The following is a 16,398-nucleotide window of genomic DNA, read 5'->3' as shown; positions in this document are numbered from 1 at the left end:
CTTTCCACAACTGTAATATTCTGTATCTAATTCCATAACTATTTTGAAATCCTGCATATATTTAGTTTTCTATCAGATAAACAGCACTTGTTATGATGACAGTATGATATATGTGTGGGAGTAGTCCTTTTTTTTTTTTTACTTAAAGATTTTTATTTGACAGAAAGAGACACAACGAGAGAGGGAACACAAACAGGGAGAGTGGGAGAGGGAGAAGAAGGCTTCCCGCTGAGCAAGGAGCCCGATGTAGGGCTCTATCCCAGGACCCCGGGATCATGACCTGAGCTGAAGGCATATGCTTAATTGACTGCGCCACCTAGCGCCCTTGTGTGGGAGTAGTCGTAAAGTACAAAAGATTACTAGAAGCTAACTACAGAAAAAAGATCACTAAGTTAATTTTTATTTTAATAATGTAATACACAATGTAATATGTGTATTTAATAAACATTTACTCCACTAAACATGACTAATTTTTTTAAAAGAGGAAGGACATTAGGTTAGAGTAAAGGTCAAGTTTCTATGTGACAATACCTAAACTAGGCTGTAATGAACTTCCTAAGCTTAGTTTCAAGCAAATGTGATTTGGGAAAAAACAAACTCAGAGACATCTAACAAAAGTAAAATGGCTGAAATGATGTTGCTGATAAATGTGTGATTTATAGATATCTATAAAATTTGATGATAAATGTGCAGATTTATTTATAGGTTATCTATAAATTTTAAAGGTAGCTATAGAAAAGCACATATAACAAAATCTTTTAGTATTTTATACATATGTGTATGTGTATGTGCACATACACGCACACCTGCAGAAGAAAATAATCTGAAAAGATACACATCAAAACAATACTTATTTCAAAGTGGTAGGAATATGAGTGATCTTGATCTTTTTTGTATTTTTATATAGTCTAATTTTTAAAACATATATATTTATTAATTTGATAATTAGAAAGGAAGTAAGCCCATTTTCATTTTGGGGGGCAATGAGGAGGCTAGAGCTAAGAGAAGCAATAGAAAATTAGAAGGGGTGATTGGTGTATTAAAATACTAAAATGAGAGCAGTAAACTACAGGAGTCAATGGAAATTTTTATTTTTTAAATGACAGCAAGAATGCCTTTTAATGACAAATCGTAAAAATAGAGTAGTACTTACCATTTCATCTGCCAAAATGCCATTAAGTCCATGTTTATGTACCAATGCCAGCCAATTCAAACCAACTTTCTGATATGGCTTGAGTGACAAACTGGTAAAGAGAGTTACCAAATATTATGGATTTGTACTTCTATTAGTTTTCTCTACTAGTTTTCTGACATGACGGTTTACAGTGCACACAAGAACTGAAATAACTATGTCTAGTCTTACCTTTTACCTTATGTTATACAAGCTATTTACACTTAGTTAAGAAAATTAGCCCAAAGCACAATACATTTTTTTCAATTTTCTCAAATTTTATTTTGTATTTATTTTTTCTGGCTGTAAGAATTATAAAAAACCATTTCCATATTCAATCATAATGTAATGGCACCAAATGAATTCCATAAATGATCAGAATATTAATTATGATAACATATTACTAACCTAATATTTATACTAGAAAATGGTATTGTATGGATTTGAATTTTACCACATTAATGAACTTCAAGTATTAGGACAACAACACAGGCTTAATTTGCCTTTGCTGGGATGACTCAATAAATGTCAATCACCTCTAATATCAGTGGAATGTGTAATTCTGGAAGGTGTATATTTGTGTTTGAACTATGTATGAATGGAAATTTGCTAGTCATCAGTTAGCATCAGTGAGTAGAAAGTAGCAAGCCAGTGTCAAAATCTCATTTAATTTGTAAACACATAATTTGGAAATAACTTGTTTGGAAGGTAATATGGAAGGTTACAATGGATGAATACAGTTATTTTTTTTCCCTAAAAGTTCAAGTGGTTAAAAACTAATAGTAGTTATTAATAAACATAATTATATACAGACACACAAATATCATTTTCAAGTACCACCTAATTTAATCTTTTAACATCCTATAAAGATGGCCTTTTTTTTAATATTTTTTATTTTTTATTTTTATTTATTTAATTTAATTTAATTTAATTAATTTATTTATTTGACAGAGAGAGACACAGCGAGAGAGGAAACACAAGCAGGGGGAGTGGGAGAGGGAGAAGCAGGCTCCCCGCCGAGCAGGGAGCCCAATGCGGGACTCGATCCCAGGACCCTGGGATCATGACCTGAGCTGAAGGCAGTCGCTTAACCAACTGAGCCACCTAGGCGCCCCTAAAGATAGCCTTTTATCATCATTTTAAACAGATGAAAAGCCTGAGGCTAAGTAATTTGCCTCAGGCTGCATAGCTACAAAGTGTTTTATGGAAGGCTAAGATTTTAACTAAGGAAGTTCTATCTCATTCGTAAGTTTATTCTCATACTCACTAGGTAAGCATATAGCCCATATTAAGATGGAAAGCTAGGATAAGGCCATGCGCCTCTCGTTCTCCAGCTTTTATCCTGTCCCTTTAATTTCCTATTACACACATTCTATCTGCACATAAGGAAGAGGTCTGGACTTAACTATGGTATAATAAAGGGCCAAATTCTAAAATCAATATACTTTAGAACATGGGTAAAAGAGCTGGGGTAAAAAGATTTCCATCTTAAATCAGAATCTATGCTTCAACTGTGAGGTATGCAATCTACACATTTCTCGTTAAAAAAAAATTAAAAGTACTGGTAGGAAAAAAATCAGCAGTATTGCTGAAGTCTTTGTAGTGATTTTTAAAAATGCCCTTTACTTCTGGGCCAATATAATTTCTACTGCCACTACGAAAGTAATAATAAATAAAAACATTATCATAGATATTTTAATTTCCAAATCCAAATGAATTCTTTCTACTACAATAATGGTGAAAGTAAATGCTAATATTGGAATATTTATTCTATTCCAGACACAATGCTATGGGCTTGATATGCATTATTTCTTCATTTAATCTACATTATCAAGCAAGTAAAATTATTATCCCCATTTTACAGATGAGACCATCTCTGGGACTCAGAGAGGTAAGTAACTTGTCCAAGGTCACATTGCTATCCAAATCCATGTCTGCAGTGGCACAGACAGTATCCAATCCAGGTCTGATCCAGAGCTCATCCCTTAAACAGAAAACACGAAAAAGTTCTTTCTCTCTGACCCACCCACTCTATGGTCAGAACTGAGTGAGTATTTTTGAGTCCTTCCCGAGGCCTTAGTCATCCCAGACATATAAGTTCCCATTTCATGAAAATGATGAAACTTAATAAGGTAGGCATAGCACACCATTTATTAATGTATCAAAGGGCCAGTATGCTATTCCAATGTCAATCTATCACAAGTGGCCAAGAAATATTGAGAAACTAGTATTACTGTTAAAATATTCTTCACTACGCATAAAACTTTAAAAAGTGATGAAGGAATTTTGATAAGCATCTACTATACAGAATTTTTCGATCAAATAAAACTGTTTCATCCGGGGCGCCTGGGTGGCTCAGTTGGTTGAGTGGCTGCCTTCGGCTCGGGTCATGATCCTGGAGTCCCGGGATCGAGTCCCGCATCGGGCTCCCTGCTCAGCGGGGAGTCTGCTTCTCCCTCTGACCCTCCTCCCTCTCATGCTCTCTGTCTCTCATTCTCTCTGTCTCAAATAAATATCATCCTTTAAAAAAAAAAAAAAAAAAAACTGTTTCATCCATCACAAAGCCGCTCTGGTAGCTGTTTTTGATCAGGACATTAAATAGCTCTGTCATATTGTAATATTAAAAAAAAAATACAAGTATTTGTCTGTGTGTTTATGTGTATATACATACACATATTTGTGCGTGGATGCGCTCTCTACTGGATTTACCTAAGCTATAAATAACTTTCTGTTGCTTAGTATCCCAACAGTGCTGTCCAGCAACAGATCCTTTCTTCAGAATGCAAAAGATCAATGAAAATGCAATTTTGACAAAGACGTTTGAAATCCAATTCACTTGTTACGACAAACTTTTAAAACAGGGAAGATGTATTCTTTCTCTAGCAGGATCTAATATTTAGATGTTGTACAATTGTACCTTCCATTTATTCAATTTATTTTGACATTCTATAGTTTTCTAAGAATTTTCATGACTGCGTATGAACCCCAACACCAGTTTACAGATAAGAATGTAATCTGTCCAGCATTACCCAAATGGCAAAACTAAGGCCCAGGCCTTCTGAATTAGTTAAGGGCTCTCTTCTCATTAGCAGACTATAAATATCTTTAAACTGAAGGGTTTTTTTTACCTCCTATTAAGAAAAAAAAATGATTTTATGATTTTAGTTTTTCTGAGATCATGAGAGAAAACAAAGCAGCACATTATTCTGAAGTTACTTGTTTTGTTAGGAGAAAAAAAAAAATCATTCCAGACAGTTACGATTTCTTTTCAGAGTGAAAATTAAATTAGGTTTAAATCTCCTGCCAGATAAACTAGTATCAAAATTATTTTGAAAAGGTGAGAAAAGCCTGAAATGGCAACAATAGGAGCCCATACAATATGCTAACTTTGAGTTTAAAATGCAGAAACAGTCTAGGGAGACTTGTTTCAAGTAGTTCATATGAAACAAGTTTAGGGATACTAGCTGACCAAAAGTTTATGTCCCGTAAGTGTAACATAGTTGCTGAAAATACTACTACAACATTAGTTTGTACTAATAGTAGTATCCAAACTACTAAAATATTTCCATCATGGTACTTTGAGTTAGTCAAATCACATCTGTAGTATTGATCTGCATTCACATCACTGTCAAATGGCTTCATAGCAACTGTTTAGAACAGGACAGAAAACCATCTCAAGTTGAGGGACAAACAAAATCAGAAAAACCTCGGGTAGATTTAGCCCAGAAAAGACAGGACACATATAATTAAATATATTTTATATTGAACATCTGAGAAATCTTTTCAGTTAAAACAATTTAAACCCAACATATTTTAGATAAAAAGCTAAATTTTGAGAGATGGCTACATTAACGGTAGGAATAAAAAGGGAGAAGTACCTGATTTTTTTTTTTTCCTTTTCCCTCACACTGTATTATATTTTAACTTTAGGCACCTTTAGTTTTGGCATTTTAAAATAAAAATTATGAATGTAATGGTTTTGAGATATATGAGAGACATTTTATTTTCCTTTGCAAAGATTTTATTTTTATTAAGGATGTTGGTATGTCTGTATGTCCTTAATCTCTAAAAGGCATTTTTTTCTGTTATAATTCATATAAATTTGTAGTAAGAAAATAAAGTTAACATAATTTTGCTAAAAAGTATTGGTTCTGTTAAGAAAAGCAGGACAGCTGAGTCATCAGGATAATTCAACATTTTCCTCCATGCTAGTAAATCCTTTCCCAAGGCAAGGCAACTACTTTGCATGTCTCTATGCTAAGCAGCAATGATGCCTGGCCAGTATACCAAGTAAAACTGCTTGTGTAACTTTTACCTTGGCTAAAAATAAAAACCAAGACAACAAATTTCACCCCCTAAAAGTGCATTTAAATAAACTCTGAAGAAACTACCACACAGGTGTTTAGAAGATATATTTTGGGCTAGAGCACTTTTAAAAAAGAGCAATTTTTCTCATCTATGATATATTTCATCAAAAAATTCCTCAGCCTAATGGAAAGGATACTTTATTACCTGATCATACTATTTACAAGTAACAGGACTTTGTAGATGTGGGTTTAAGAGAGAAATTTTTTAAGTGATGCAATAAAGCACTTGATTTTTTAAAATCCAAATTATGATAAAGTAGACTCAACTGGGTAAGTCTTGTAGAGTGAAGAACTCCCCATATCCAATGCTGTAGAACAAGAAGGAGCAGCTCCAACTACACTTTTAGGAGATGAATTTGCTGACATGGCCATAGTTCTTTCTATGCAACAGAGAAAAGAGCTTCTTTGTGGGAACTGCATCACGTTTCCCTACACCATCCCATAGCACCCTAGAAGGGCACAGAAAAGATTGTAGCTTACTATTAAAGGCCAGTAACCATACCTTGACTTTTAATTAACCAATGATCAGCAAATATGCTTTGATCATGAACTAGAAAAATGCTAAAAGAAGTAAATAAAATCACCAACTAAGGTAATTAATTTTAATGAGGCCCTAGTGCTAATCTTATTAAATACCTATCAGAAATATTCTGAACAGATGTAACTTATTTTTAATGTTGCATAACACTACATAGCTTGGATATACCATAATCCATTCTAACTATTCATACCACAATTCATTCTAACTATTCTGATTTTAGGAAATTGGACTGTTTTCATGTTTTTTGTCACTATAAATATTACCACAGTAAACAATTTTATACATTTCTTAAGAAGGAAGTATTCTAATAGTTCTGAGTCCCCAAACCACTTAAAAATAAACTTCTAAAGGAAGTTCAAAACAATCTCCACATCCCAATATCCCAACACCATGCAAAATGGGGGTGTTCACAATTATAAAATGACATTTTAATATGCACTGGTTGTTGTATGAGTTTTTTATTGAAAATAATTTAGTGTCTATTTTTTGTAAGAATTCTGACAAGGCATTTTACTGACAGTAGCAGTTTTGGGAAATACACTTTTTATAATCTTTCCTTATATAATCTATTTAGTAAGTGTCCTTTTCATTTCTGATGTGTTTCTACTCCAAAAAGAGATTTAAAAATATGGGCTTTTTAAAACATTAAATCACAGATACAGGATATTTTAATCATTTCATTTTATTTATGACTAAAAAGAAACTGAGCTAAGAGAAATTTTTTTCACTGATGCAATTAAGCAGCTGACTTTTTGAAGCACCATACTGTGTAAAGGGGTGGCTAAAATTACTTTTCAGTTTTTGTGATTATATATGAAATGATCTGTCATCAGACAAGGAAAATACAGGTTACGTAAGATCATAACATTTACTCCCTCTAATTTATAATGACATAATGGAGTAAATACCCTTGGCAGGGTGGGGGGGCATTGATAAAAAAACAATTCCTATATCACTTATGTATCATTACAGGAAACCCTGGGCTTCCCTTCTAACATTAGTTTTCATAAAACATCCACATTTAAGTTCCCTAGGCACAATACAGAAATTCAGAATTTTTATATGGCTGAAATAAAGTAAATAGGTAAGTACAACAAATATTACCTCTGGTTTAGAATAGAAGGTTGTTCTATGTTCCATCCACCTCCATTTCCAGTGAGCATGGTAACTTGCTTTGTCAATTTATTTGAAATGTCTTCACATTTGTTCATAAGCCTTATAACTACATCCCTTTCTTGGATCAGTGTTTTACAATGCCATATCAAATCTTCTGATAAGCCATTAGTTTTGGACATCTTTGTGAACTATGGCATAAGAAGAAAAATAATTTAATACTTCAGATCTAGTAAATAAAAATCCAGTATCAATTTCTTTCTTTTTAAGGGAATAAATTTTGTTAATTAAATTTTTACTAATGACCTTAAATCAAGTGCTAAGAGATAAGAAAACCTGTTTTTTCATGTTTACATTTGAATTTCCATGTTTCTCTTTGTATATTTCTCCCCAAAATGCACAATCTCAATCTCAAGCTAGTTACTTTGCCCCTAGTAGCTGCTCTCTTATAGGAGAAACTCTCAAGTAATCGTTAATGTCTTCTATGAAGTTTTGTTTTCAAAATCTCAGATTCATCTTTATCACCAAAGGAATGGCACCAAATATAATAATTGTATACCTGAAATCTTGCCTCCATTTTCGTCACTTCCCATGACTATGACATATTATCGTATGATTAATCTTCCTAAACATACTTTTCCCTATTATCAAAGCACCACCCCTTGAGCTTTCAAACCCTCAATTATTATTTGCCACTTAAATTTTTGCTCCTAAACTGAGACCATTATTTGGAAAGACACTGCATGAATCAAAAATTAACTACAACCAATTAAATAACTTGATAAAAGTTTTTTAAAAAGTCAATTTCAATACACTTGTATAAATGGCTCTTTTGTGAAAGCTCAAATAATTTTTTTTTCAAAAATGTATGTGTACTTATTTTTCTAAAGGAGACACTGAGGGGCACCTGGGTGGCTCAGCTGGTTGAGTGTCCAACTCTTGGTTTCGGCTTGGGGCATGATCATGGGGTCCTGGGATCGAGCCCCGTGGTCAGTTCCACACTCAGTGGCAGGGCTGCTTGATTCTCTCTCTCCCTCTGCCTCTGTCCCTCCCCCCATTCTTGCGTGTTCTCTAAAATAAATAATCTTAAAAAAGAAAGACACTGAATACTTGATCATGTAAAAGCTATAAAAGAATTAGAATTTTTCCATACAGACAGCTGGAAAAAAAATATCCTGAAGAACCTTATAAAAAAAAAAAACTTTTAGTGAAGAGGAACAGAAAGGCTCACAGCTGTCTAAAAACTAAAAACCTTGTTGGGCAAAAAGAGAGATCCCACAATCCAGAAATGAATAAAAGAAACTAGAGTAAATGGGTGCCTGGGTGGCTCAGGGTTAAGCATCTGCCTTCAGCTCGGTCATGATTCCAGGGTCTTGGGATCGAGCCCCACATCGGGCTCCTGGCTCAGCAGGGAGCCTGCTTCTCCTTCTCCCTCTGCTGCTCTCCCTGCTCATGCTCTCTCTCTCTCTGTCTCCAATGAATAAAATCTTTTCTTTAAAAGAAGAAAAAAACTAGAGTAAAATCACCTGTTAAGATAAAACTACATGATTTTGATTCATATCATCTTATTTAGCATATTCTTTCAAGTTACAACAAGAATCACATTAACAACTCTAAATAATCTTTGTGATCACAGTGTATCTAAATTCACAGAGAAGCTCAAATAATACAAATTCAACACTTACAGGATATACAAAGATAATTTCATCAAAAATGCATTTATAATAATATACTTTTTCATATCTAACTTAGAAAAAGTTGGAAAGAAATAAAATTTCCACTCTATTCCAAAGCCATGTTGTTATTATACTGCAGGATTAAAAAACAAAACAAAAACTTATTAGCTTTTCACAAAATGGCACTGTGAAATACAAAGTTATTTGCACACGACTTTACATCTTCACAAGGGCAACATTAACAATCACAATGTGACCTCCCATTTTGTGCTTTCCAGGGAAAAGATTTATACATAAACACCAGGATATATAAGAATCAGTGCCTTGAAGATTTTCAGAAGGTTCTGTTAGAACTTTTTTTTCAAAGATTTATTTTGAGAGAGAGAACACAAGCGAGGGGGACAAGCAGAGGGAGAGGGAGAAGGAGACTCACCACTGAACAGGGAGTCTGATGCCGGGCTGATACCAGGGCTCCATCCTAGGACCCTGGAATCATGACCCGAGCCAAAGGCAGACGCTTAACCCACTGAGCCACCCAGGCGCCCCTCTATTAGAACTTCTAATTAAAATATTTTCAGGAGCTCCCAGGTGGCTCAGTTGGTTAAGTGGCCTGCTCTTGATTTTGGTTCAGGTCATGGTCTCAGGGTCCCTGGACCAAAGCCCCAGGCGGGCCCAAGCATCAGGGCTCTGCGCTCAGTGGAGAGTCTGCCTAAGGATTCTCTTTCCCTTTCCCTCTGCCTCTCCCTGCCACTCGTGCTCTCTCAATAAATAAGTAAATCATTTTAAAAAATAAATAAATTTTTAAATGGAACCCTAATACAGACCAGAAACCCAATCTCAAGCCTGTTGTGGGTAAATGTGTATGTTTCTGATGTGTACGTGTGTGAGTGAACAAGTAAGAATAACCAGGAAATAAAGAAGAAACAAATACTGTGTACCATGTATGTGCTAGAAACTACTAGATGTCTCTTTTATTTACTAACTCATTAAATCTTCACAATAACTAAAGATCAATTCACCAATTCTGGATGAATAAACCAAGGTTCAATTTCCAAGGTCATAAAGTAGGGTAAGATTCCAAAGTCCATACTGTTTTTTCACTACAATTAGTACCTCCCTAAGTTAAAAAAAAAAAAAAAAACCTTAAAAGTTTAAAAAAACAAAACTTTTTTTTCTGTAAACAACTATCATTTACTATATTTTAATTTTTTAGCAGATAGTACCCTGGCTGGTGAAGACATCTGATGTGTAGACACAGTCCCTGTCCTCATGTGGTTTATAGTTGTTGGGAAAGACATGCAATGAATAATTTTAAGTGTAATGACTTGTATTACAAGGGAAAGAACAAAATTTCACGGGCACTTCCCAAAGAGACTAATATAATCTAAGATCTAGAAAGTTCTTTCAGAGTAATAAGGCCAGAAATAAGAAAGAACTATTTTGACCCAAAGAAGATCAATTCAATTATGTCAGAATCTAGAAGAGATAAACAGTACAAAAAAGAAACAACTAGACCTAACTCTCCTGATGAAAGAACACATCAACAACCATGTAACAGTAGTGGTGGGAGCATTTAACCTTCTAATTGTAATTTTACAGAAAATACTGATCCAGAGGAATGTGTTAAACTATACTAGGGAGGTATAAGCAGAAAAATCTAGACAGGGAAGCTGTAGAACAAATGATCCAGTTCCTTCACTAAAGATATCAGAGGAAGAGAGAGAGAGAGAGAGAGATGGACTGGGGAACCTATAGGTTAAAATAGAATTAAAAGACTGATAACAATTTCAGTATGTGGACCTTATTTAATGGATTCTAACTCAAACTTACTTAGAAAAAAAAATTTATGGCATTTATGAGAAACAATCTGAACACTGAATGGATATGTTCTAATATTAAGGAATTATTGATGATTTTTATTAGGTGTGACAATGTAGTTTTGTTTAGGGAAAAAATCTTTTTTGATATCTATTTAAATTTTTATGGATAAAATGAACTCCGAGATTTGCTTCAAAATAATACGAGAAGGAAGGAAGTGGATGAGGGTAAAGATGAAACAAAGTCAGACATCAGCTAGGAACTGAAGCTGCTGATGAAGACATGGGGGTTCACTACACTATTCTAATTTTTATGTTTGAAATTCTTGTAGGGGAAATGAAGGAGAGTACAAAAGGTAACTCTTATTTCAGGATACTGCATCAGTTTGAGTTGGTTACTAAGATTTTTAAATGAACTTGACATTTTGGTTATTTTTGAAGTCAAAATTTATCTCCCTGGGGCTTCCTATTGTCCCTACCCTTCCTCCCATATAAGCAAACCGACATTAGAGATGATCCAAATTATTGTTGCTAGTTTAGAATTTAAATCTATCTAGCAGTAATACACTATCCATGAATGTAAAATACCAGATTTTCAAAGAAAAAGTTTCACTAAAAGATGAAGTTGTTAGGATTAGGTTCAGTTATGAGTAACAAACAGTAAACCCAAATCAGGGGTTTAAATAAAATGTAAGTTTATTTCTCTCCAATGTAAATGAAGACCTGCAGAAGCACTTCAGATTTGGCATGATGGTTCCCAAGTCAAGGATTTTTCTACTTTGGTCCTTCATATCCTCAGTATGTGGGGTTCCTGCCACCATAATGACATCTCAATCAACAGGAAAAAGGGATCCTATTAAAGACACTTTCCAAAAGTCCTAATATACTTCTGCTTATATACCATTGGACAGAACTTTGTCAAAATACCACAAGGAAGGCTGAAAAATGTCTTAATATACTGTGGGTAATGTAACTAGCCATAAATCTGTTTAAAGCCCAGAAGGAGTTTTAAAATAAAGAAAAACTGATCCAAAAAAGTTCCAATCAATATAGCTATAACTGCAAGGGGGATAAGCAGGAAACAACAGTTTCTTAGCATTTCACTAGTAACATATACAACACTTCCAATGCAAAATATTGTGGATATTTGCAGCTAACATTTGCTAAGAACTGGGCAACTAAATGGACGTTTACTTTATTTAACCCTTAGAAGTCCCACCAGTCAGTACCATAAATACACCCTACTTAAAGATGAAGAAATGGAGAATAAGAACTTGCTGAAGGTCAGATAAACTGCTGGAAATGTCAGAATTGGGATTCAAAGCCAGGTCATCTAGCTCCACTATATAATTCACCCACCTCCACCTCTTAGCTTAGTATGTACTCATAAAACCAAGGGAATAAAGAGGCATGCGTGAAGTTCAGGAAGAAGAGATCCTACACAAGAGAGACAAGTTTTCCCAAGGATGTCAGGGAAATGAGAGCCCAAAGCCACAGATGAATAGCAGGCCCATAATCCAACCAGTGTAAACCAGAGCAGGTCATTAAGATCCCAAAGAGACTTTCTCAGGAAGATGAAACTGATGGAATACCTAAAGTGTCTAAAAACTGAGGGGAAATTTAGACAACTGAGGAAAATTTTAGAATTGAAATAATAAATATATAGAAGATTAAGCAAACAGAAAAACCAAGACAACTAATACCTAGAGAAAACAAAATGCTAAGCAATATCATGTAATATTCTACATGGCTAAGCTAAGAAAAGCATTTATATAGTGACAACAATGTAGATAACTAAAAAATGATCTTCAAAATTATCCTATTATTAACTTCTATTAGTAGGACCAGGGAATAGGAAATAGGCATGAGAGGGGAGATTGACAATGAGAGTTAATCTCACCATAGTGTTATAATGTCATGTCAACAGATAAGACCTAAAACAAAAATTAAAAATAGCCTTATGCTTATATTACCTAGAGATATGGAAGTGATAAGAATCAGACAAAAGAAGTGACAGCAGTTATTTGCAGTGTGGGAAACAGGCTGGAGAAAGGGGTGAATACGGATTTTTGGAGGAAACAAGCATGCAGAATTATTTAACTTGTTAATCCAAATACATGAATAATAAAAATCAAAACTTATCTTCATTAGTGGTGTGTATGTTTCTGTTTTTGTGAAAGAGGCCAGCACTTAAGGAAATATGTAAGAATACTGTACTGTTGTTACTGTTTTCTGAAGACAAAATGCATGTAAGAATTCTATAAATTATTTAGCCTCACCAAAAAAGGATTTAAGAAATGAAAATACTCTGTAAATGCAGGATCTACTAGTAAGTCTAAAGTTACTGATGAACATAGAAAATATGGTCCTATTTATATAGTATGAAATATATAAATGGATGCCCAAATAGATGCTCAATACAGTCTTAGGTGGTGGGTATCTTTGGTAGAATTATCACTAACTTTCTTCTTTGTTATTGAAGGTACTATTTTAGACAAAGAAAAAGCATTCCTCAAAAAAAGAGATAAAGCTATTTTTTTTTTCGGGTGGAAGGAATAAAAAGAAAGCAATTCCTACTTCCTGGATAATTGCATGGAAAGAAAAAAAAGAATATCAATATGGCCCTGATTACGATCACTTTGATTAAAAACTCAAGTATCACTCTAAAGACTTTTTTCTTTTAAAAATAGTCACAAATTGAAGTACCTCTCTCCCACCACAGTGTGTCACTCTTACAAGTATTTTTGAATTGATGGGGGGGGGATTGTTTAAAACCAGATTTGACCCCACACCTAACAAGTAACATTTATAAGGACAGAGTCCTAATCTTATTCACAGATACAAATACCTGGCAGCAGCTGACGAAGTGTTCAGAATGCATTTATAATTTTTTTATAAATGTTTATCAAACTTATACAGATTAAAATAAAGCTGAATTTACTGAAAATCATCCTATCAGGAAGGAAGTAACAGGCATTACAATGCTTTATGTGACAAACTTAAGAAGACATTTTACAATAACAACTGAGAAAGCAAAAAAGGAAACCTGGGGTCTGAGTTACTAGTAAACTGGAATTGCACAATGAGGAACATAAAGTATTTTTTAACATGAACGAAAACCTGGGTTGCATTGTTAAGGATCAAGGAAAACTGCATCTACACCGACCTAAATGTTAAGGAAGTAGATGCATATATGAAAAGTTTTTAGGTTGAGTTATCCATGAATGAGTTACTCATGAATCTTGCTTTGGTCAGCATACATTACATCCTGATTAAAGTATAAAGATGCAACATCATAAGATAATCACAGATGTAATAGCGTCCCAAGGCACAAGGCTAGACAAAAACTCAGTGAGTTGTTAGTGAAAGGTTAGTGAACTGATGCAATCAAATGAGTGAAATTTGGCAATTAAAATCCCAATTTTACCACATTAATTGTACATGTTAAACTGACATTATTGGTTTGCTGTATTTCCAAAGTCTACAGGATTTGATGTTGTGGTTTCCTACAATAAACACATACTTTACCACTATTAAGCAGAAAAATGAGATGGAAAAATTATGAAAAAAATTTGACAAACAGTATTTAAATTCTGATTCAAAGAAAACAATAGGTGTAAAGCTGCAAACATAAACACTCGTACACAATGCACTTATTTTGTTAAACAAACACATTTTACTCATGTAAAATAAGGGTGACAAGCATATCTTACAGCATTTAATGTTTAAAAAGTGTATTTCTCTGAAAAGGAAAGTCATAACTGAGGTACTTTTCAAATTTTGTTTTAAAAGGCACTGTAAACATAATTTTCACATTTGAACTATTTTTATAAGACAATGAAATACTAATGATTACATTAACCTACCAATGTCACAGACTTCATTTTTAACAAAAATCATAATTAAAACGTGTACTTGATTTGTTAGCTCAGTATGCATTTTTAAATGAAATATAAATGACTTTTAAAATTCTGATAAATTCCTCAATCCTTAAGACAAAATAAGCTTCAACAATGTTAAGACTACTATCATTTACATGCTGATCTTAATATATAATGCCATGTAATTGTCATTATAGTATGACTGAGTGTCATAATTAAAATTTCAACTAATTCTCATAGGAATTTCTAAAAACAGTAGCTATGAAAACAAAATTCGTTTTTTCTTTTATTTCTTTCTGAAGTTGTTTATAGGTACATTATTAAACCTTTCTGAATAACAGGAAAGGAGTATATCATATATATATACAGCTTTTTACTAAAATGTACAGAATATTAACTTTACCTTTGATGATTTTAAGATGAAATTGCTCTCTAAATCAGTCACACTGAAAATTCTAAAGTGACTGAAAGTAGAAGCTTAAAGTTTTACACAAATTAAAATTCAAAGCTTATATACACAGATGTGCTAATGTTACTGTTCATTTCCAAAAACTCTTCATTTACCTACATTTTTCAGAACAGCAAAACCTTGTTTTTTGCTGATGTAGCAAGTTTACTTTTTAACTGTTACATAAAATAACCAACATTTAAATAAATAGCTAGCAAAAAAATCTTTGTGTTCAATTTTTAAAGAGGGATCAGATACAATAGGAGATTTACCTAGGTAACGCATAATCCACAAAAATTTCATGTTGAGGCTAATTTAAACTATGCCAATTAATTAGCAGGGGAACTATGCTTTCTACGCGTTAAGTTGAATATTTTTAAAAGCATCTGGCACATATAAGTCTGGTATAACTTACTTTTACTATAAGATATTTGGGCAAGTAGTTACAGTTACTAAACACAGTGGTGTAGATAATTGCATTCCTTATTAAATAAATTAGAATCCCAACAAGCCTGAGCAACCGACTCTGCAATAACATAGGAGACCATTGAAGATTAAAATAAAGAAGAAAAGCAAGAAAAGAAGAACAAGAAAGCCCTTCAGCAAATACTTTAACAAATAAATCACTCAGGCAAAGCCGAACAAGTTTTGAAAAGGACCTGCTTTGACAGATGTTCTCTGGAAAAGCAAAGGCTTTAGGCAAAACAAATGGCTTTATTTATTTTATTTTTTTAAGCTATGAAATACCAGTAATGTTGTTTCTTTATTTTTCAAATATCTTAATTTTTTTAAAAATGCTTTTCAGAACCACTGTTCAGGTACCCTCCCATACTACCACTGTAAAGATACTTATTAAGGGAACTTAGGCTCTTACAGATTTGTCACAAGTATAGAATTAACCACAAAACAACTTTACTCCTTAAGATAGGGAATAAAACTTCCTTAAAATTTCTAAAGCTTCAAGAGGCACTTCATCTTCGAAAGCTGTAAAAAATCATCCATATTGCTCTCACAGCAGGGCCTGTATATAATTCATGCTATAAAAGCCTACATTCCCACAAAAGTCAAGGCAAAACTGAAAAGACAGAGTTCTTATATTTCTCTGTATGAATAAAATTTGCTCACTGAGACTTGCAAAACTCAAAATACAAGTATTTGGGTAACACCTGCTTATAGGAAACTGAATTCCATAAAAGGATCATGCAAAGTGTACTTACCAGTTGCTTATGCCTTCCCTTCACCTAACGCTTGAATTCTAGGCTTCACACACTTTTCTATCTTTTCCAGTTAAAAACGCTGCAGCCTGCTACACTCCATAAAATGGCCGTGTTGTTTAACCAAGAAAAACATGTTAGAGACTGAGCTGTCATTTTTAAAAGAAAAA

The 16,398-nt window shown here is 33.6% G+C and overlaps 1 protein-coding gene across 4 annotated transcripts in view; it reads right to left on the bottom strand.

The window, feature by feature from the left end:
* The window catches only part of SMARCAD1 (SWI/SNF-related, matrix-associated actin-dependent regulator of chromatin, subfamily a, containing DEAD/H box 1), a 77,514-nt gene that overhangs the window by 17,927 nt on the left and 43,189 nt on the right, over positions 1-16,398 (bottom strand). For all 4 annotated transcript variants that reach the window (XM_045880743.3, XM_045880745.3, XM_045880742.3 and 1 more), the window contains exons 10-11: positions 7,184-7,383; positions 1,154-1,244 (exon numbers count right to left, since the gene is read on the bottom strand). In XM_045880743.3, the coding sequence (XP_045736699.1) occupies positions 1,154-1,244; positions 7,184-7,383 (291 nt within the window). The remainder of the gene's footprint in view (positions 1-1,153; positions 1,245-7,183; positions 7,384-16,398) is intronic.

This window comes from Mirounga angustirostris, unplaced genomic scaffold, assembly GCF_029215605.1.
Source record: "Mirounga angustirostris isolate CCGP_5_RB_7025 unplaced genomic scaffold, mMirAng1.0.hap1 SCAF_2, whole genome shotgun sequence".
NCBI lineage: Eukaryota > Metazoa > Chordata > Mammalia > Carnivora > Phocidae > Mirounga > Mirounga angustirostris.
This window is presented reverse-complemented; position numbering and strand designations above follow the sequence as displayed.